This window comes from Xiphophorus couchianus, chromosome 7 (genome assembly GCF_001444195.1).
Source record: "Xiphophorus couchianus chromosome 7, X_couchianus-1.0, whole genome shotgun sequence".
Classification (NCBI taxonomy): domain Eukaryota; kingdom Metazoa; phylum Chordata; class Actinopteri; order Cyprinodontiformes; family Poeciliidae; genus Xiphophorus; species Xiphophorus couchianus.
This window is the reverse complement of record NC_040234.1, coordinates 26,862,768-26,886,169: the sequence shown is the minus strand read 5'-3', so window position 1 is coordinate 26,886,169 and position 23,402 is coordinate 26,862,768. Positions and strand designations below refer to the sequence as shown.

Sequence of the window (23,402 nt, the reverse complement as noted above, 5' to 3'; positions counted from 1 at the left end):
ACAGCCTGGCTCTTACCACCCAGACTTTGGTGGTGTTGGAGACTCTCCCATGCTGCTCGAACATCCAGTGGTGGTAGGAGAGCAGCAGCTTGAGGCAGAAGCGCAGGGCGAGGATGAGGGAGAGCCACAGCAGGGTGCTGAAGACCAGAGCTGACACCATGGTTTGACCCTGACTGCTCAGAGAAACATGCAGACTGCGCAGAAAGATGGGAACAAACGTTATCACAAAGAAAACTACAAATATTAACACAATCTTCAATTAATTGTGACGAATAAAATGGGAAAAAGTATTTATCTTTACAGGTAAAATGTGTCTGTGGAGAACTAAGACTAGGAAAGGGCAACAGCACCATCTACTGGTAAAAAGAAACAGTCGACTTTCCATGTTCTAGAATCTAGAATCATACATGGTTAAAATGAACGTGGAAAAATATATTATATAAGATAATATCAGAGTAAAAAGCAACATCAGCACTGATTTTTTAAATTTAAATAGCTTAAAATAAATTAATAAATTAGGGAAGAAAGAACTTCAGAAAGATTTACTAACAAACAATACTCTTGCTAACAAACAAAAAAACACCTTCTAAAGATCTTTTAAAATTCCAGAAATTATTCATTATTATTCTGTGACTAAATTACATAGTTGGTCAAAAATCTTGTTAACATTAAAAAAACAAAATGGACTTAGACTTGACTCTGGACTTAATGAGAAAGTCTTGAAACTTATTGTGACTTACAAACAAACAGAAAAAAAACAAGTTTTAAAGTAGCAGCTTCCTTCCAAATCTATTCTGTTTTGGTTTGTTTCAAAGCAAACACATTTAAACATTTAAAACAAAGACTGTGAATATATTTTCACACAGGATCAAGTAGGCTTGAATAAATACCTTCCTGACTAAATAAGAACATTTAAAAAAAAAAATTTCTCATATGAACATTTAAAAAAAGGTTTGTATTTACCGTACTTATCTCTGTCTTAAAATATGACTGAAAATCTAAAACACAAGTACTTTTTTCTTTAATAATCTAGTATATATTTCCACATCAACAATTAATATTGTTTCCTTTCTCTTATGTCTTCATTGGTGGTTTATAAAGCCAACTCATCCCGGTTCTGTTTACCTCAGAGGAAGATGCTGCTGTATCTTTGCGATGAGCCCCATGCTGGGATCAGACTGCATATACATGGTAGCCAGGATCCCTATGGCAACAAAGAGCCACGACGACGGGCTCGCAGGATACACTCCCTTTATCACTCTGTTCTGTAACAGCAGAAGAAGAAAACAAAGTATGATTTTAAAATCAGTATTTTTCTTTGCTTTTGGACCAAATGTACATGAATATTTGTTTCTTCATTTAAAATTGATTCTTGGGAGACTAGATTTCCTCCAGATCGAGGGCTTTTAATGTTAATGTAGTCTGTAAACCATTTCAGCTTCTAGTAGTTTTTTAATGAAATACTATTTTTTTTTACAATGAATAAAAATAATAATTCATTTTTTACTGACTCACCTAATTCATATTTCTCAATCTTTTTTAGATCAGTTCTCAGATGAATAAATCCAAGTGATTTCACTCAGCTTTCTAAAGTAAAATATTATCAGAAATTAAACAGTTTCTTGTTTTTCACTATTGCTTCAGATCTGACTGAGCCTGAACTATTTTGCAGATAGAAAATGGAGAAATATTTTTAGACTGGCAAAAATGTTAGAATCACTGGCCCACAAGACTTTCAGCTGTAACTGCAGCAAAAGGTGGTTTTAATCAACTCAGGGGGCTGAAGAGAATTACATGCTACACTCTTTAGATTTTAATTTGTGAAATGAATATGTAGAAAACACCCAAACATTTTTTTACTGCACTGTTTACTGTTTGGGTCTATTTAATATATAAAATCCTATCAGAACTCCTGGAAGTTTGTGAATGTGAAGTGACAAAATGTGGAGGAGTTAAAGGAATGTCATTTGCAAGGAAGAAAACAAACACACACAACTCTCTGGGCAATTCCACTCCCTGAACCGGTGTGTGTGTGTGTGTGTGTGTGTGTGTGTGTGTGTGCATGTGTGTATGTGGTGGCAGTTGAAGAGATACTCATGTTTTCAACGAATGATTAATGGATTGCAGACCAAGGTGCAACTAAAACTGTTGAACCTTATGAAAGCTTTCCAACAGACTAGTCAGTATAAATGTGTTGCATAACAAAGTACATAACACCTGCTTTTTGTGACTTCTATATAATTATGATTGTACTCTGACGCAGTTTATTAGAGGCCTCTGGATTCTTTTTCTTCCTGGTCATAAACGACATTCCAGCATACCATCGCAACACTTGACACGCCCGCACATGTAGTAGCAAGTTGCGATTACATCTTGGCAACAAGAAAATTTTTATCTACTGAGGTATGAAAACTTACTGGAGTACAAACTCACAATAAGTTACACAGGTTTGTACTGTCTGTCAGTTTCTAATTGATTTCTAGAGATATTTGTAAATCCAGTCACCAGGGTAGTAGCGCGCAATATTTTCCGTGTATCATCATCATGTAAGAGGGCCTGTGTTGCTCTAAACTCTACAGAGTTTAGAGACATAATAAAGCTGTTTGAAATTTTATCTAAAGCAATATATTACTTTAACTCAACATTATGCAAGCAAGTCAAGACTCTTGTAAAAGGAGAGACAGTGATCAAACACTTTGATCTACTTCAGGTTGTATAGCTGGAAAACAATGTAGTAAAACTGCAAGTGAAAGAATTTTAGAAATGTAATTTGATGTGAACTGATTGAGGTTTTTGGACTGATCACTGATCTTTAAAAAGCCTTTTAAAGGGTTTTTGGTATGAAAAGTTGTTAAATACAACAACAAAGTCGTTAAATTGGCAACAGTAAGGTGACAATCGTTAACTGGGCATGTGCGGACGTGATCTGGTGGGCGGGTCTGTCTGTCATTTCTCACTGAAGAGCAAAAAGGGGACAGTGGCTGATGTTCAGAACAAAAACACAACCTCAAACTAATGTTCTCAGCATGAGTTTAGCAAGGAACACAATTAACTCTGTCCAATGCATGTTCCCTGATGGGTCAAACTAAATATATAGTCAAGGTTTGTCAAAACATCATCACTACAAAGGTGTTTTCAGCTTCTTGCAATTCTTTTAAAATGAATGTAAACCATAGGAACAGCATGAGAGAAAATTGTAGCTTATAGTGTTGATGGCATAACGTTAAAACCTTAATATGCTGTAACACTGGCATGTGTTTCAGATATGCTGCCTTAAATGAAGAACAATATGTTGCTTTTTTTTAATATCTTGTTCCAACTCCAAACGTAAAATTAGTTCATTCAGTTATCCAATGGGGTATTGATGCCAAACTGAAAGACATTTAATGAAAGGCATTCAGTGGGAATTTTGGCTCATCAGAATGATGTGGACAAGCATGAGAGGCATAATGAAGCTGATGTGACAGATGAACTTTATCTCTTCTCCATGCTGACCTTCATGCGGCTGACTCGCTTCTTCCAGGACCGGACCCCTGACAGGTAGATCTGGTTCAGGGCCTGGTAGGACAGCTGCAGGTCGATGCCTTCTGGTGTGATGGTGAACTGGAACGCTACCGCCTGATGAGCCTCCGCCATCGCTGTCACATGCAAGGAGATAAATGTAGTATGAACCTCTTCTAATACAAAATATGACCGTAAATACTTAATCCATTTAATAAAATGATTTCTTAGCAAATGTTGCTAAGACGATTATAATTTTTTTGTGGTTCTACACCTAAAAATTATTAGGTACACTTTGTATCACATTCCCAGCAATTCTCATACTATTTTACACCAATTCCCAGATTATAACGATGACATGAAGAAAAATTGACAGATTTATGATGATATTAGAGTTAAAAATGATACTTTGTGATTATTTATTTGAAGTCATATTCTGGAAACATTATATTTGTTTGCAGGCTTTTATAAATAAATAAATAAAAAACAACAACAAACAAAAATACATAATAATAACAGAAAAAAATCACAAAATTATTTAGGGGGCTTAAGAATATTTTAGGGAGACTTCAGCCCCTATAAAATCAGGGTTAACTCATATTCTGGCCACACTTTAGTGATGTTGTTAGCAGTCTTTTGTAAAACAAAAAATAATTTTAAAAAATAATTTTAAAAAACCGAACAGGGAGGTTTGAGTCCCCTTAAAATAGATCTAGTGACGTCACTATGAGCAATATGGACTTCAAGTTTTGTCACAGTATTTTCTGGTAATATCGTGATAATAATAAAAGTGATGATAAGTGGTAATTGTATGGTAGTCAACCATGACCTCACAAAGACAAGTACTGCTCTTGAGAAACATTTCCATTTATAATACACCTTATTAGGTCATAAAAAGAAGTGTGATTTGTATCACTAGACTGCACACAGTAATTACATTTAGTCATATTGTCAAATTACTTGAAAAAATATGTTTCGGAGAAAATAGTAAGACTAAGAATCCCGTCAACAAAGACAGTTTGGGGGGGATTAAACAATATTAGGAATTTATCATGACAACAATAAATCAGAATTTGTATTATACTAAGGAATTTATCACAGTAAATGATAAACGATACAATAAATGCCCACTCCTAGTTTCAGGAACTGGCTGACAATCGCAGAAAATCAATTGAAAAAGTTTTAGTCTCATGTTAGGAAGGTTTTCTGAAAGTCAGAAGGCATCACAGTGTGCAAATCAATGTGAAAACACTCGAGTTATTCAGTGTGGAAGGAATGTTGTTTTTACATGTGCAGCACCAACAGCACAGCGTATTCCGCTGCTAGCTCACTCTGGTTATTTCATGCAGTTTATTAAAAAAAATTATTAATCGCTGAAAATTCAGACAACTATTCCTGAAGTGTTTGGTGAGTAGAGGGCTAATTTGACAGTGCATCAGATCAAAATGTAAAAACTTTATACTGCATTAACTTTTTACATTTTGTCACATTACAACCACAACAATGGAAATGGCTTTTTTGGGGCCGGGATTTCCTGTGATAAACCAACACAAGCTAGTGCAAAGTGGTTGTGAAGTGGAACAAACACGATGACTGACTTTTTAAACGTTGTTCCAAATAAACAGAAGCAGATACATTTGTAATGCAGATTTTTCTTCACTGCTTCTCAATGATAACCTGATAGAAGGAATGGCCTGTTCCTTCTTCCTGTGTAGCAATGAGACTGATTGCCACCCGTCTCCCACGCATCACAGTCACTGCACTGTGGGTATGTGAATGTGGGAGGGGCACAGTGCCCAAGTTTAGTCTGGCAGATTTTAGAAGTGCTCAGCCTTTAGAGCAATGAGATGCACAATGATCTCAGGAAGACTGGATAGGGAGTTACTTTAGTCTCTTAGATGAGCCTTTCCTTCAGGAACTGAATAAACTTGTCATTGTCAAGTTTATTTATGTAGCATATTAGAAAATAACATCACTTGACTAAAGTGTTTCACAATTATGTAGAGGTAAGCTAATCCACTGTCTTCTACCGGCTCAATCAATCACATTTAACTAGAGAAGCACCGATCCGTTATTCATATCTGTATCAGTGCAAATATTGAAAAAAATTCTGTGACAATGTGTCTGATCCATAAAGGCAGATTTATTCGGTCTAATTCTATGTTTTGTGCTCTGAGCAACATCATGCTTTATTATTATTTATTTTACATTACATTTAGAATTCCTAATTGCACTTTCTGAACCATTTGAAAGAAGGTTTGCCAGAGTTAGTTTTTTTATGTTTGACAAAGTTAGTCAACCTATTGTTTTATCACTCTCAGTTTACATTGGCTGTTTTACTCCTAATTGCATTGACTGAACAAATTAAAGCTGTGTTGTTTTTACATGTGTGACCAAGATTGTGAAGTTATTGGTGTATTTAACTTCATGTTTAATAACTCTTTATTTAAAGAGTTATTAAATAACTCTTTATTTAAAGAGTTATTAAATAAAGTTGCAATTTTGTATATTTATGGCCATATTTAAAAAAACAACAACTTTCAAGTCCATTTGGCACTATTTTTTTGTATCAGATCGGTCGAAACTAAACCTCAGACATCTATATCGGTATTGGAAATGAAAAAGTGGGTCGTGCATCCCTGGATTTAACCCAAACTTTGGATTAGGTTTAGGTTGACAGCCATCTACTGGTGGGTTTGAACTAGTGAACTGAACAACACTCTATGAGTTCCCAAAGCTCATAGAACTGATATCCCAGTTCATAGAACTTGGATAACTTCTTCCCTTCTACTGTTATTTTGAACTTTTTCTTGGTCAACCACATAAAGTGCCAGTAAACTACATTAAAGTTTGTTCTAGCAGAATGTGAAAAGGCACTGCTGTTAGCTAGCATGCTAGTGCTAACACCACTACATAACCCCTCTGTTGTGAGCGCAGCTATAATTGTCCCTATTGTCTCTGGTCATGTGTCCAACATCCAGTCTGTCCACCTACACTTGAACCCTGTGCGACTTCTGTTATAAGGCCGCAACAAGAAAGAATGTTCTACACCTCTGGGCTAGAATAACTTCTCTAGAAGTCTTTTAATGTAGTGTTTGTGTGCACCAGGCCTGTAGCGATACACTAATCTCACGATACAATATGATACGCAATATTCTGCTCAGGATACAATATGAATCACTTGGATTGAATTAATTGAACTGATGGTGTAATACTGGTGTATTACCAGTATTAAATGTATTGTTTTTGTAATACATTTGCTTTGCTTAAATGTTAATTGTGTGGTTTTTGTATTTGGTTATGCAGAAAAGGAAATGTTTTTGTCTTATTCACTTATATTAGATAATGTAATTGATCTATTTCATTTCATTATTTAATTAATTGTAATTGGTTGTTTCATTACATGTAATATTTTGATGTACATGTGTAAGTGGGTAGAAAATGTCATGTGTCATTTAATTCATGTGGATTTGACATAAAACTCAAAGAAGGATTTGATGTATCGATACTTGCGGATGAAAAATCGATACTTTCTGAAGAAAAAATATCAATAAATATTGTAGAATTGCTAAAATTACACAACCCTAGTGTGCACCAATTATGGAGCAAAAAAAAACAACAACAAAAAACGTGTGGTTTTCATGCACTGTCTAATACAGGGTTTTTCCAAAGAAAATTGAACATTAAATTCCCACTCATTGAAATTTGTCAACTTCTATCATGTTGCAAACCACAATTTTCAAAATAGGAATCTGACAAGTTTAGAACAAATGGTTATACTTTGCTTTTATCAGACCAGACCTGTGTCTCCAACATGTCATATGGCAGAAATTAAACAACATTTTTAGTCATTTCTGCTAAGACTCTTAAGTTTTTTTTTTTATTATTGCTCTCCTTGAGTTAGTTGACTATGTTTTCTTTCACAGTTGTGCTTTGCTACATATATTCAAGTCTTGTCAAGTCTTCTTAATCCTGTTCGTCCACTTTGCTTTCTAACAAACCTAGGAGGAATTCACTGAACAGTGTGGAAATTACTCAGTGGCAGTCAATTTACTAGTGCTAATACTAGGTGACTTTTGAAGGTGATCTTTTTTTTGTACTAGTTGTAATTTCCGGGATCAGAGTAAACAAAGCCTAAAACTTATTTCAGATATTAATTTGTGAATTTGTTTGCAAACATCATAGAATTTTCCATTTTAAGTTTGTCTACCACATAAAAACCCAAAACATTATTGGGAAGTTTGCAGTTTAGAAAGTCATGATATGTAACAGTCCAATTTTGTTCACTGTGTTTTTTCTCCCCCTTTTTCATTGTGTTTAAAAGAAAACGTAATTGTTCTGGAAAAATACACTAATATCTCTACATAAATGATTTGAGCAGCGGAATGAAAATGGCAAAAAAAGGAACTAATTGCACCGATGCATTCTGGAGTAACTTAGCTAAATATGAATTAACCCTAAGCTCCAAATCAGTCATCCACGCGTGTTATTGTTAAAGCTATGACCCCAAACCAGTTTAACTGGCTCGAGCAAAAAAGAAGGTCCGACTAGCTTAGCGCGTTCCATACAGGAGTGATGGGAGGGAACTCGCGTGCTAGTGAGCGTCCCCACTTTGTAATGCTAAATTAATAGAGGATTTATTTAAGCTGGGCCATAAAAAGAGTAAAGTGGCTTTATTAGTATCCGAAAGGCACTTCAATAATTCACTGTCTTTCTGTCACCTCGTTGCCATGTTCTAAAGTTATTGCGCGAGTTTGTAGCTAACTCCCACCCCTTAAGTCATTTGTCTTTGCATTCAGACTGACGAAACGGACAACAAATTGCCACAAACGACACTTGCTTACCTTCAATACTTCCTTCCCTTCAGGAGCAACGGCGACACAAAGAGGCCGTTTATTTTCCGAAGCCACGCGCGCACTTTGAATACAACGGTCTGTCACGAGAGGACAGAAGATCTCCATTGTCAACTGACATCATTTGTGGCTGGACAGACATACAAAACCTGTAAACACCTCCACACAGGCGAGCTTCCATGAAATCAACGCAAAAACAATTCAGGGAGTATCTTGCGCGCCGACGGCAAAGCAAGAATCACCGTCTGTCGCGGTGATATAATTGAGTAGTAACGTCGTAAAAGTGCTATACAACACGCACAGAACCACCCAGCACCAACCGCTCGCGCAGCGACGCACAACTGACAACAACGAAAAGGAAAAAGGCCTGCAAATACACAATTAGGTAAAAAACCACGAGTGGTTTCGACGAGAGAAGACAAAACAAAGGTAAAATTACCTGCTTCGTCTTTTTTTCAGAGGATCTTGAACGATGGAAACAGATGTAGCAAAAGTCTGCTGGCGCCCCTCCTTTCACGAGCCCGTTACACGTGAGCGGCCCTTTAGAAGAATCTACAGCCAATGGCTGAGAAGCTGCTGTACGTCATTTGCTTCCTTTTTTTTGGGAGCTTCACACCCATTTTGATTCATAACCTACAGAGAAAATCCAGGCGGTAAACTAGAAGTTAAAGACGGCAGTTGTTTCGTATTTTGTATTTTAAACAAATATGTCTTATTATTATTACTATTATTATTATTTATTTTTTTATTATTATTATTTAATATCAATTTCATTACAAAATGGCTGGAGATATTTGTTGCAAGTTTACACTGTAGTACATACAGTCGCTATAAAAGGTTTTCACATTTCTGTTGAAATTAATTTATCAGGGTTTTTTTAACCTCACAAAACTTGGCATTAGTATATAAACTTTTTTCCACTTGTGTAAATACTAATTTTACATAATAAAAACAAAAGAAAGGTTATTTTTTTTGTCATTTATTAGTGCTGCAAAACTAAAATGTATGCATTTAGGAGGAAATGCCATTTTCAGTACTGCCCCAAATTGCCCTGTGTTGTCACATAAGAGTTAATTCTAGATGCAGCACCTGAGCATTATAATGGTGTTAAAAAATGGAGGGCAAGTGACATTCAGACTTTTACTGTTTTGTGGTAACTGTATTATTTACATAGTTTTATTTAACAGAGTGAATGCAAAACCTGTATTGACATGTGACATATTTTTGATCATTTGCATGATTATGATCATAACTAGCATATTATTTCTAAACAGTCCTTATCCAGGTTCCACGATTTTGAATTACAGATAATTTCAACCAATTTCAGTCACTCTGGAAATTTTAGTATTACAAAAGTTCGACAATAATGAAGTTTTAAACAGAAATGTCAGAAATGTTTCTGAAAAGTATGTTCAGAGACACAATTTTGGATTTATTTTCTGAAATAAGTAAATGAATCCTAATTCTTTTAGTTGTACTGCAAAAACAGTCTAAGAAGGGATTGTATGCGAGTCCACTGCTGTGATGAAGTATGAAATTATAGTAAAGTATGATAAAGTTGAGTCTAAATACAGCCAGCAGATTTAGGGTTAAAATTATTTTTCATTTAGTCATAAATTTTGTTTCTAAAAGAAAAGATGATCAGAATCTCTCTCAAAGAGTATTAGTTTACAAACATGTATTATTTTTCCCTCTAGATAAAATGTTTGTCAAACATTATTTATGCTTTTCTCAACAACAGTTGTTGCAAAAACCTATATATGCATCACAGTCACAACCATCTAATCATTTCTAACCTCCTTTTTTAATGTTTTCATTGGTATTCTGATGATTCATCTTTGTTGAAGAGGTCCAAGTCTTTGTCTCCACCTCAGGTTTTTAGTTATCATTTTTAGGAATACTATGTTGGTGCATGAGGCCTTGTAAGTATCATTTTAGATAGATTGTTGACATAACAACTGGCTTAACCACTCGGTTAATCACACACAATGTTTTGGGTCAGATAATTTGCGAGTTCTGGGTCAAACACACATAATATTCTGCATCAGTCACAGCTATGACATATCTCAACAGTATTCACCTCCTCCTAAAATGATCATTTTGTCTTCCTACTAACACGTCCTTCTCAAGATTTTAATCTTTACCTCCCTAAACAGAATCTTTGTCAGACTTTAGTTGGGACTGGTTGCAAAGTGGTAATATTACTTGAATTCAGATGTTGGTAAAATTCAAAGATTAGTTGAAATGTAAATCTGCTGGACCTAGCAATCATTTTGACATTAACTCCAAGTTTTGCAGACCATTAAACTACTTTTAATTTGACAAATATAACTGACTGCATGGTGGTACAGTTGTTAGCACTGTTGTTTTGTAACAAGACGATCGTAGGTTCGAATCCCAGCCTGGAGCCTGGTTCTTTGCAGTTACTCTGCTGTCCACAGCCCAAAATTCAACAATTTTGAACTTTGGGCTGATATTTTAGCAAGATATTTTAACTGGTCTCTCCCTCTTAACTGAAAATACATTTGACCCTATTGTAAAACCATCACCTGATCTCAATATTACATTGACTTAAATTAAATAGAACCTGTCTGACAACATAAAGTAAAAGATTTAAGAGAGAACCACAACATTCCTCTATCCAAATTAATTTAAGAACAGATGAGAAACAAAGTGATTCATCAGTCTGCATGAGATATTACAGTAGTGAACCTTCCTGGGACGGATCAGCCTTACCAGAATTCTCCAAAGGTGCATCAACGAGATATCAAAGACATCATAAAGCAACCCGACACAACATCTAACAGCCAAGGTCAGTATTAAAGACTAAACAAAACCAAAATTATGTAAAAGTTGTTTCAGTGGGAGTGATTCAAGGCCAAAATTAAAGACTAAACATCTTTTCAGAAACAAGACATTGTATGAACACTCAGCAGAGGTGGCGGTAGGATGGTGGGCTGGGGCTTCTTCCAGACCCGGACCATTTGATGCAATTGATACAATCAGTTGGCAATCATTTCGGTTAAACTCAACAACATTCTGGTTACGAGGCAAGATAATGAAGTGCGGACTGGCTTTGTCAAAGTCCGTGCTTAAATCTGGTGGTGACCATTGGTAGTCTATTTGGATGCCAGATGGTTTGTCAAGACCAAAGATGGCAAAACCAGCTAGAAGGTTTGGGGGCAATTACTTTTCACATAGGGTCAGGTTACTTCACCAGGTTGGCCACTAGTAACCTTCTTTAACCTCCCATGGTCTTAGCTTGAGTTCAGATGACAGACATCAGACTGTCAGATGACAGTCTGACAGTCATCTGACCACTGACCAAAAAAAAAAGCCCCAAAAATCTCCTAAAAGCACACGCGGGCTCAGTGCAACCCCACCGGACCGTGTACAGAGTAAAAACCCCACGGGAAGCTTAAATCGTAGCGATTATTCAACAAAACAAAACCCAAACTCCAACTTACATTTCCATTGTTGTTTATTGAACAGCATTTCTCACAGGCAATAATAATCATAGTCATAATAGTGCACTTTTCCTTTTGAGTAATTGTACTACAGACATTTCTCTTTGTCGTCATCATCATCATTAATTGCGTTAGCTCCTCTCTCGACCCCCCGTCACACCTGCTCCTTCTTTGACTCCCCTTTGTTCATGAATTCTTTTAGAGTGAAAAAGTATTTTTTTTGTTTTTGTCTACTGCGTGAATTGGCTTGGGGTGGGGGGCTGTGAAACGGAAGCAAGGGTGGAGGGAATTTGAAGTCGGAAAGAGGGTGGAAGGGCTGCAGATATTGTAGTTGTATTCTTTTATGACTGCAGAAGAAGAATGAGTAATAATGATGAGAAGAAGAGCTGTATGGTGACTACAGAGTCATTAAAACATAGTGAATGCTACATAGCTATGAATGGCATACAATGGAGATAGAGACAGGCACACAGTGTATACAAACGTATACAGCATCTGCATCAAAGTATATAGTATAGAAAATGTATACAAGAAGGGTGATTATATAAGAGGGTGTGTTATGTGCATTTAGGAGGAAGGTGGGGATTGAAATACAAAGAGACGGGATGGGAAGATGTACAAGATATAAGGTAAGTAAGTTCTGTCACTGATTAGCTAACTTCTATAGCTTTAGTTGGGTTTTTTCTTTCCTCTGACTTACATTCTAAGTTGGTGTTTTAAAATAGGTACGGAAATCTGTAACTTGAGACCTGTTTGACCTCTACCCTTTGGACACGGGGCTTGTGCTCCAGGGTCACCACAGGTGTCAAATGTGCATGCATTCACCAGAGGACTAAAACGCTCGTCCACCATATATCTAACATCGCTACCAAGCGCTGGTTTACTGCAAGAACTTACAGTTCCTCCCCAAAGCTGTTTTAAAACTAAATAGCTTCACCTGAGTCTATGGTGCATCCATCGTAGCAGACATTCTGAAAGGGTTTAGTTTGCCTTTAGGTTTGAAGCTATTGAAACCAGCTCTGTTGAAAAACAAGGTTGACAAAAGTCAGGAGAGAACGGGTTAAATTTAAGAGATTTTGATGACTAAGCAAAAAGTACATGAAAACATGAATGTGACAACACTGCCCTTACCAGGTCAGCTTTGAAATTAATAAAAAATGGTTATGTTTAGCATGATAACATGCTAACATGTCAATTAGCTCTAAATGCAGAGCACAGCCAGCTATTTGTGAAAATGAATTTGAGGCCCTGTACACGTGTATTTTTTCGTTTCTTACTTAAAAATAAAAAGTAACATTAAAGTGCGTTCACGCCACAGAAAATAATGTAGTAGGTATGCCAGGCCCATTGGTGGCACTGTAACACTGCCAGCTTACGGCACAAGAAACAGAACGTGGCATGTTTGTCATTTGTGAGACTGAGGCGCATGCGGGGTAAAGAGAGCTGGAGTTATGACATCATAGTTAATTCCATGTGGCTCGCATGGCCACAAAGTCATGAAATCCATCCACCCCAGAACCCGGTTTCAAAATTCATCTTTTCTGGTTTCCACAATTGCTGAATTTGTATGACGGCGTATTAGGGTGTATTGTAGATAGAAAAAAAAAGAGGATGAAAAAAACTAGTTTAGTTCAGTTTTTTTCATGCATATTTTTGACTTTTGAAATGCAGAAATGTCCAAGTTTTTTCTAGAACCTTTTCAGCTTTAGAAATTTCCTTGTGTTTTCTAGGACATTTTTGATATTATTTTTAAATTTCTGAATTTTTTTGGCAGAAATTTACCACTCCTTTTAAAAAAAAAGTTATACCTACAAGGGCCATAATACACTGCTGTAAATTCGTGTGGAGGCACTGCCTAAACGACCAAAAACTTTAGTGAACCCACCTAAAAACGTCTCCGGGTGGACGGCACCGAACAGCTGTTCTACAGAACCGATATTTTTTAACTAGAGGCGAAACCTTATGAAAGAGAATGAACGCCTGTATCTGTGGACCTCCTGCACAGTCGTGAAAATGCTCTTCTTTCTGTATGACCTACGTCAAATCCTGTTGTAGTTCCCAAGCTGTTGTACTGGATCAAAACTTTTTTTTTCACCTTGGAAACAAGACCAGAGAAAATAAAATAAATGGCTTCATCTGTGGGCAACATGCATAGCTGTGAATATGTTATTCTTTATGCCATGAGAGCTGTAGCACCTAATGAATAATCTGCGTTGGGGCTTGTTCCATGTGAACAAAATGTCTAAAATGTCCTACATGTATGCGTTTTGTTCCCCTAGGCAGAAAGACAAAGAAATTCTTTAAAGTAGTCATACAACATTCTAGTAACCTATTATCTTCATTTTGTCTGAGGCGGTGATAAAGATCAAACACAGAAAACTAGAATGAAGGCTCGGATAATTATCTACCTATCACTAAAGTTCCTTTAAGACACACAAATAAGTCCTCCTAAAATGTCAGAGTGTAGATGAACTTTTGGTTTAGCTTTGTAAAAGGTGAACATCTATGGTGACACACATAGACAACAACAAATAAATTCCAAACTTAACAGAAGATTCAAAAATGTACGTCAGAGCTTAAAGCATATTTTGGCATAAAATATCTGTGTCAAAGTAAGTTATTCTTCAGTGACAGACGTTGGTTTACTCTTAAAATTCCTGCACGGAAAAAAAAAACTACTTTCAAACAATACATAGCAAATAAAAAAATAAATAAAAGTACAAACTTCAATAAATACACGGATCAAAATCTGGTGCAGTAATTTTAAGAACTTCTCTTTTTTGACATTCAAATAATTAGTTCTAGGCTCATTAAATACAGCAATGAAAAACAACTACATACACAGAGACCGGTGCAATAAAAGGGAGGAGATGGTAATAAAAATAAAAAATAAATAAAGATACCAGGGACATTTCATTCTTCAGTTTGGCTTCATTTTTCCTACCCAGGCAGCATGAATGTAGAGTTTTTATGACGACAGACACACCTGAGTATGCTGGACCTTTCACCTCAGCTTTCTTGTAAACAGTACATTCCCGACCTTCATTCTTTTTCAGTGAGACGTAAAACATTTAGACTTTGGGAATAGAAATGGTTTCAAACAACTGTGTTGCAATTTTAATCACTTTTTGAATTTTGTTATTCATATTTCCACTTCATGACTCTCAAATGAGCCTCTTTGACTCATTATTTACTGACTCAAGAAGCCAGTAATGGACAATTATTTATTTATTAATGTTTCAGATAAGTTTTAGCTTCGGCTAATGTGGCTTTTAGCTGTTTAAGCTAGCCCAGAATTGTGTTTTCCCCTTTATTGGAGACTAGTTATCTTAATGTAAGCAAATACGTGAAGAACATTGATCGCAGTGGATCTTTGGTTAAACTTATGTTAAAAACACAAAAATGTCAGACAGGTTTCACATGATGTCGCCATCAATTCAATGACACTGCAATGTAGCAAAAGCCGGTAAATTAGCTGCTTTAGCCTTGCAAAGACGGGACGTCCACAGACATCTTATAAATAGTAATTTCAGGTCCGTTAGGTATTTTTGTAAACAAAGTGGACATACGTCAAGTCCAAATTGACCAAAACATGAGGCTTGGTTAGCAAACATTCCATCCTTACAACACTAAAGATGCTTTTCAGTCTTTTCTTTGCATTGTAATATTGAAAGAAAAAGTCGTTTTATTTGAGTCTAAATATGAGGAAACAAAGCAGTTTTCTGTGAAGTACCAAACCTTGTCACATTTTGTGTTGCTTTTCTTGTGCTTTGTTTGGACTAGTGATGGTGCATTGGGCTCAAGGATGTGGTATTTACATTGTTCTGCTGTATCGCGATGGGGTACGTTTCTTTTGTAATTATTACTTTTTGCATATGTGTATGATCCAACTGAGCTCTGGGGTACATTTGGACCAACATTCAAATATTTATCTAATCAGAAAGGCCAAACCTAAAGTTTCCTTCCTGTTTTATGACTGTCAGTGGAGTACATTTTCACCAGAGAGGACATTCTAGAGTGAGATTGAGTAATGTTGGTATTTGACTGATGTTGCAACGTCCTTACCACTACTGCATTGATTCTGTAGATAAAATTTCAGAATTTCTTTTTTCATTTTGACACTAATGAGAAAATCTACTCTAGTGGATTGGCGGAGGTTCTGAGATTTACGACTCCTGATGTCAGAGGGTTAACTGGAGAAGGAAAACGTATAAAGAAATTTAGGAATGGATACGATGTGTGGTTGTTTTCAAACAGAAACAAGAAACCCGCAAGGTGTGGAAGAAAATCTATTATTATCTTTACAGAGAGTACAGTCCAGTCCTTGGACCTGGCAATTGTAAACTTATTTGATGACATCAGACCTCCTTTTTCTGAGGCAAAATCAAGAAATGTAGAGGAACAGTGGAATGTACTCCAAACTATTAACAAGCTGACATACCTGTTAATAGGTGCCAGATGTTGGCTGATGTAATTCAACGCAGATGTGAGGCAATTTTCAGATTTAATAGTTATACATGTAAATATTTGGTAGGCCCTTTACAGAAAAGCTGAATCTTCCAGCATTTTCTTTCAGTTATTTTTTTTAATCCCCCATTTTTCTCACCTTGTTGTGTAAACAAACGTCATACATTTTTCTCCCAGTTTGGCATGGAATGGGCAGTATTCGCAATTCTTTTGCATGTGCAGAAATAGAAGCTACAATCAGATTTTCCTCGCTCTCTCAAAGATACTGCTGTTATTTGGAACACGGCTTTATGCTTTACTGTTCTGCCAGGAACAATTTCAAATATAAAAAGAAGTAAATTATGTAGAGACAAGAGGGGCCAACGAGCATCTAGGCAAAAGGAAAGTGGATTTGTTTAAACAGAATACGAGCAGCAAGCAGCTACTGAGATAACTGAAATATATCACTGTCATTATGAGTCAGATGTACAACTTTCTTTGTTTGGTCAGATTCAGAGAAGAGAATCTCTGAATCTTTTCCACTAATAGGAAGAAAAAGATTGTGGTTTATGTTCAAGATAAGCCATTTCTGAAAGTGTGCTAATGCTAAGCTAATGCTAACCACGGTGGGGTAAAACTTGACGACTTGTTGAATTGTCTAAAGGTTTACAGGTCTATCAATTATGCACTTGGTACTTCCTGTATGATGAGAAAGGGATTTTAAAATTAGCGTACCGCACCAGGGTCTGGTTGAACGACCAAATATGAAGTGGAACCAGCTCATATTAGCATTAGCATGTGTTTTAGATTAGAAGTGGTTCTAAGGCTCAGAGAGACCAACTTAAAAAAGAAACAACTAAAATTTCTAAAACAGCAAATGCATCGGGAGAAACTAGTAAATAAAAAACAACAAAATGTTCCATTTATATGGATTACGTATGGTGTAAAAGAAATGCTCTAAAAGTCATTCACATAAAAATTGCTTTTCATTTCTAAATAAGCCAAAGAGAAGGTTTTTGGCTTCTTGGTTTGTTATTTTTTGTGTGTCCACTGCATTTAAATTAACAGGCAGCTCCTTCTATGTTTAGCCTCCTAATCTTTTCCTCCAGCATGCTTTTAGACTAGTAGGGGACCCTCCTCGCAGCGTGACTAGTTTCCTTGAAATGTGGCTGAATTCTCACCGTTGTCCACATTTGTCTTCTCTTGTAAAGGCAATATGGTATCATAGCTTCATATCGTTGTATGTCAGAAATAACTGTGGAGTTGGGGTGGGGCTCCATATGTTCGAGGAAAAGTTGTGTCACTCCGACGCACGGTGTCCACGTTACCGTGAATCCGTTCTCTGGCGATATTTGCTCCTCTGCTCTATTCCCGTTTGATTGTGAAAACGTACCGTTAGGGTTTGCTGAGCCTTTAGGAACACAAATCACTTCAAACAATCACAAAGCTCATCTGATTCTTGGCCGGCTTTCCTTCGGCTTGGAGAAAACTCATTTGTTCGCCCGTAGAAAGGTGAGGGGAGGAAGTGATGTGGACGATAAATCTGGATGGGCAGGAAGTGATGAAAGGGAATGCTTCGACGCACTCAAGTCGTTGGCCAGTGTCACAGTGAGCCAACCTGACTGATTGACCTGGAGGTTTCCTGCAAAGTCTGAAGCAACTGTTGGTTGTGATAGTTTGTTGGAAATGTCCTGTGCTTTGTCGATCTGCTGTGGGAGGTGAACGACTCGTTTCCCTGGTTGTGAGCTTTCTCTGTTCTACATTCCCACTCCCTTCTGTACGCCTTCCTACTACAGACAGACACTTTGGGGGAATTCTCTGGATCTCTAGACGATTTTTGACTAAAGTCCTTCTCGCCTCCCGTTCCTTTAAATGGGATTAAAGGTCAGAAGCCCGGAAGGAAGTAAGGAAAAGGCTAAGGGAAGAAAGCAGGAAGGACTGAGTGGAGGAAGAGAGGCAAGCCAAGCGGTCAACCCTCTCTTCTCGTTTGCAACATTCTTTTCACGGGTGAGACTGCGTCCCGTTGGACGATGAAAGGAGTCTGGTCTTGTCTCTCCCCGACTCTCGCCGTTGTAAGGCCGTCCCGCCGCTGTTGCTGCTGCTGCCACCGCCGCTCACCCCGTCCACCGTGGGCTCCCTCTCCACTCGATCTGATCCGCTTTCGAAATTCCGGGAGTTCTGATGGGAAGGAGCGCTGGGCGGACGGGAGAGCTGACCGTTCTTCTCATCTGAGAGGCAAGGAACACAATTCCAGAGAGGAGCTGTTATTCAAATCGCTTTACAAACAGGTGGCTTGTAGAGTGTTCTTAAATTTTTGAAGTTTATTTGTGTTCAATCCCCTTCATTCTAGATATCTTGCCTTTATGGAAGAGTTGCTCCTATTGACGGTACTTAACATGGCCAAATGCCATAACAGGTTCAGGGCGTATGAATACTTTTACGAGGCTTTGTATATGAATGTTTGGAACTCACCTGCCAGAGCCTGAACAGATGGCTGATCGTGAGTGCTGAGAAGCTGAGCTTGAATAGTTTCTACGACTCTTTTAAACCTGCGACTGGGACCTAAAGGGGAAAGAAGAATCAAGAGTCGGTTATGAGCAGTGGTGGAGAAAGTACTCAAAAAATGTACTTAAGTAAAAGTACAAATACACAGGCAAAAATGTACTCAAGTAAAAGTCAAAGTACCACATTAACATTTTACTTAAGTAAAAGTAAAAAAGTACTGGCTTTTAAAAATACTTAAGTATTAAAAGTAAAAGTACTTGCTGAATACATAACCTAATCGCTAATATCATTAAGTGTGCCGATAGTATTTAATTTGAATACATCATAAATGTGCCATTTTAATAAACAATGTCACAGATTAAACATGTTCTTATTGTGTTTATTCTCTGTAAGAGTTTAGACTTAGATATGTGATTCTATGCATCATAATTTCAGGGATGGAAACATCTTATTTCCTGTCCTAACGTAGCATGAACTTCATTAGTGACATTTATTTAGAAAGAAATCCAACTGAAAGGGGATGGAACGAAGGTGTGGGGGGGAAGACATCGAGGAGCCACGTAGCAGAGTTGTAGTCAAGACCACTGAACACGAGACCAAGACCAGCGCCCTGCGCTACATGACACAATAAAATGAAGTGCACCTATCAAAATTGGTTCTCAGATTGATCTGAAAGATCCACATTTCCATAAAAACACCTAGATATAAATACTTAGAGCTGAAATATATTTAACCAGTATCAATTACAACTCATTTCATTCTGTTTTGCTTTCATCGCTGTGCTACAATCCGCAGAGGTCGCCTGCCATCCCTATAAAAATAACGCCCTGGGCGGTTGCCCATATTGCCCATGTCAGAAACCACAACTGTCTGCACCATTAAACCATGAAACATAGCAATTAACTGTAATTGCTATGCTACAATTACAGTTGTAATTGTAACATTACAACAACACTATGAACACTGTCCAACGGCGCAACAAGCAGAAGGAGCACCATGACTGTTCTCATCCTCCCTCCCACTGCATGTTTGCCACCATGACAGGAGACAAAATCAACCAATGAGCATGCTCTGTGTTCATACGTTCAACTTTTACTTATTCGGCAATTAAATAAATGTGTGTGTGTGTGTCTATATATATATATATATATATATATAGCTATATATATAGCTATACATAGCTATTGCAGTGTATACAAGAACAAAGAACGGCTCTCAGTGAGGCTTCAGTCCCATCAACCTTAGTAAAGATCCGTCCAGAAGAATCGGATCGTTCCTGAATCCACACAATAATTCAGCGCATGAGTGACAACTTTTTTTCATCGCAGATGCAACATGTGTCTCAGTACAGCTAGCTTTGCTAGCATCACGTCCACAGATCTTACCTTTCTTTAAGCTTTCCTTCCAAGTGACGCTAAAAGTTGGACAAAGTCCCACCGTCTGTGAAAGCGAAGCGCTGCTGGTTTTACATGTCGTCATATCTTATGATTTATGCAGCTATTATCGATTAGTTAGACATCTTCTCCCGCTCAGAGGAAACCACTGCGCATGTCTGGAGCTCCGCGTGCTAGTAAAGGGGGAGGCGATGTGTGACAACAGACACTAAGTCACGTTATTGCTTGGATTTTACGGCGCCACCTTAAAGTCCCTGAACTTCATATTTTAACGGACAAAAAGAGAGCAGTGCGACTTGGATGTAACGAGTAACGCGACACTTTTGTAGAAATGTAGTGAAGTAGAAAGTACAGATACTTACTGTAAAATGTAGTGGAGTAAAAGTAGAAAGTACCCATTATTAAATCTACTTAAGTAAAGTACAGATACATGAAAATTGTACTTAAGTACAGTAACGAAGTACTTGTACTTCGTTACTTCCCACCACTGGTTATGAGGCAGTTTTCCCCAACATCTCCACACTTTACTGTCCTTACTCATAATGTGACGTCAGCAACTTTACCTCAAATCTGGAACAAACTTCCAGAAAACTGCAAAACAGCTGAAACACCGAGTTCCATTAAATCAAGACTAAAACCCCACCTGCTTAGAGTTTCTTTTGGACCATAATAAATGGAACATTGACCAACACATTGGATGAGTAATGATGATTTCAACAAAGGCCCTTCACAAAATGCATATTTTTATATTTTCATGATGTAAAGCACTTTGAACTGCCTTGGTGCTGAAACATGTTCTACAAAAATCCTTGATTGATTTACAAGGAAGCCAATTGTAAAACCAAATGAAAGTCTCATTTAAGCATTTCAAAAGCCGGGTAAAAACTAGCTTTACAAAGTACTGACAGTACGCTCTAGTATGTAGGAGTCTTTACTGGAAATGACTTGCGCTGTAAACTTAAACATTTCTCTTACTCCGGTTTTTAATTGTTCAGAATTTGGAAGCGTGACCAAAAAAGACTGAACGGCTTCCTTCACTTCCTCTGCTGCCATCGCTAGACTGCAATTCTAAAACAGAGCAGAAAATCAACGTCATTTTTCACAACTTCTTCTGTTCACTGAAATTCTGCTGCAGGAATCCAGCTCGGTGGGAGAAATCCCAGACAGAGCAGTGAAGGGGGAATTCTCAAGAAATCTCCTGTTACAGCCTCCTAATACACTAAGATCCATAAAGCTTCTTGAATGGCATAATATTTGTGGTCTTTTCTGTTTACTCCAGTTTGTCACCATTTCTTCCTTACTGCTGTGATGAAAGTAAATGCCAACAGCTTTTTGCATATTTTAAAGCACGACAGAAACACTAAAAATCTAGTGAAAGTGGCTGCAAGAGCCAACAGATCCATTAGATCCAGGATATTAGCAGCGGCCACTGCATCACCAGCTTGGAATATGGACGGTCTGATTACAGATGTTTACAGATGATAACAGGGAGGGGTGATCCTCTTTCATGATAAATAAAAAAAGCCTTTCATGTCACCCAGCTCTGTGAAAAATACACTCCAAAAGAAGAAAGTGCCATATATGTTTGTGGAGTATTCATTACATCTTTAACTTTTTACATTAATAATAAGGGCAAAGGGCACCAAAACAAAGAAGGTGTGTATACTATGTTCATCAACCCTTTTTCAAACAAAAAAAAGAGAAAAAAAACATTTACAGTCAATTATCCTTTTAGACAAACTGCCTTATTTTGGTAGATTTGACATGATCTGTCATATAAAATCACATTAAAATATTGTAAAATCTGGGGCGTGCCGTGGTGGCGTAGTGGTTAGCGCGACCCGTATTTGGAGGCCTTGAGTCCTCGACGCGGCTGTCGCGGGTTCGACTCCCGGACCCGACGACATTTGCCGCATGTCTTCAACCCCTCTCCTTATTTTGTTATTTTGTACATTAGCAGCTAGTTAGCATAATGCTAGCTCTAGTTTATTGCACAGTAGGGCTTAATGCTGATGTTTGGATAGTTTGACAACTATGTGTTTTATAATTTGTTAGTTAAATCAAGCACAATTGGTGACGATATGCTCATATGGTTTACGTCAAGGATCTAAATCTGTGATTTAAGTTAGTTAGATTTGAATATCATACAATACTATGCACAGTTTCCTGTTTACTTTGTTTACAAATTAGCCGGCATCACTTACAACTTTAACAGATACTGACTGCTTTTACTTCAAAAGAAAGATTCTGAAAACAGGAGTTTTTCAGGCTAAAACTTTCAAAAGCACAATTTATTTTGACTTGTCCCATTAGCTGTTCACTAGTAGATGAAGTGGCCGGGTCATATGTTGATACCAGATGTGGACAGGGCCTCTATCATTCAACCGCTCACCTGCTAATAGCGTGAAGGTGACACTGTAGATGCCCATCTCTCTTCGTCCTTCCCTCTCCGCTCGTTCCCTCTCTCGTTCTCTCTCTCCCTCAGAGAAAGCGATGTCCACCTGCAAAAACGGGAGCAAAAAAACTGGACTTTAAACTCTACTTTTTGAACCTTTTGAAACCCTGTTTGGCCTATTTTCTGCTGATGTTGGCTGGATAAAAAAAAATGTCAAGGCACAAAAAAGGAAATATGACCTGGAACTTGACAGGTTTCTGGAAGACAGAGGGGCCGCCCGAGGACTTGTATTCCGCCCGGAAACTATTCTGAGACACCACACTGTGGCTGAGGGAGGGGATCTGTGGAGACGACAGAGGAGATGGAGTCTGTTAAGACTGAAAAGACAAAGGAGACGATAACGATGTGTGAAGCCGGTTGAAGGCTGATGGCACTCACTGAGAGGAAGGCGTGGACGATGTCCGCCTTGATGGAACTGAGCGGCTTGTCTCTGATCAGAACAAAGATCTGCTCCTCCTTCTCCAGACTGATGAAGTTACCAAACCACGACCGCTTAGCCAGCCTAGAAGCAATTTTAAAAAATTACAACAATTTTGAACCAATTTAAAATCACTTTTACTGTGCGTCAGACGTTAGACGGGCTGTCGCCCAAGGCTTCAATTTTTTGTGTTCAATGAGTTTTTTCTCATTTTTCTCTTTTTTTATGTAGGCATGTTTTGCATTGTATTTTATGTAAACCATGTCAGGTGAATTTCACAATATTTTGAAATAGAGATGAAAAATGTCTGTCAACTGCCTTCCGACAAAATTTTCATCTCCCTTCAGTGCTCCTTCAAGGATT

General features: G+C 37.6%; 2 protein-coding genes across 6 annotated transcripts in view; both read right to left on the bottom strand.

The window, feature by feature from the left end:
• cpt1a2b (carnitine palmitoyltransferase 1A2b) overlaps positions 1-8,910 on the bottom strand; it is a 28,160-nt gene extending 19,250 nt beyond the window's left edge. Inside the window, exons 1-4 of one of the 2 annotated variants that reach the window (XM_028022672.1) lie at positions 8,794-8,910; positions 3,496-3,638; positions 1,126-1,265; positions 17-194 (exon numbers count right to left, since the gene is read on the bottom strand). In XM_028022672.1, the coding sequence (XP_027878473.1) occupies positions 17-194; positions 1,126-1,265; positions 3,496-3,636 (459 nt within the window). In that variant the 5' untranslated portion in view covers positions 3,637-3,638; positions 8,794-8,910. Of the gene's footprint in view, positions 1-16; positions 195-1,125; positions 1,266-3,495; positions 3,639-8,345; positions 8,482-8,793 lie in introns of those variants that run through there. The other variant, XM_028022673.1, reaches the window with a different exon arrangement.
• A 2,907-nt stretch (positions 8,911-11,817) lies between these two features.
• Positions 11,818-23,402, bottom strand: part of brsk1b (BR serine/threonine kinase 1b) — a 34,841-nt gene continuing 23,256 nt past the window's right edge. For all 4 annotated transcript variants that reach the window (XM_028023488.1, XM_028023491.1, XM_028023489.1 and 1 more), the window contains 5 exons: positions 23,000-23,123; positions 22,801-22,902; positions 22,559-22,667; positions 18,740-18,829; positions 11,818-18,495 (listed from right to left, as the gene is read on the bottom strand). In XM_028023488.1, coding sequence (XP_027879289.1) covers positions 18,269-18,495; positions 18,740-18,829; positions 22,559-22,667; positions 22,801-22,902; positions 23,000-23,123 — 652 coding nt within the window. In that variant the 3' untranslated portion in view covers positions 11,818-18,268. The remainder of the gene's footprint in view (positions 18,496-18,739; positions 18,830-22,558; positions 22,668-22,800; positions 22,903-22,999; positions 23,124-23,402) is intronic.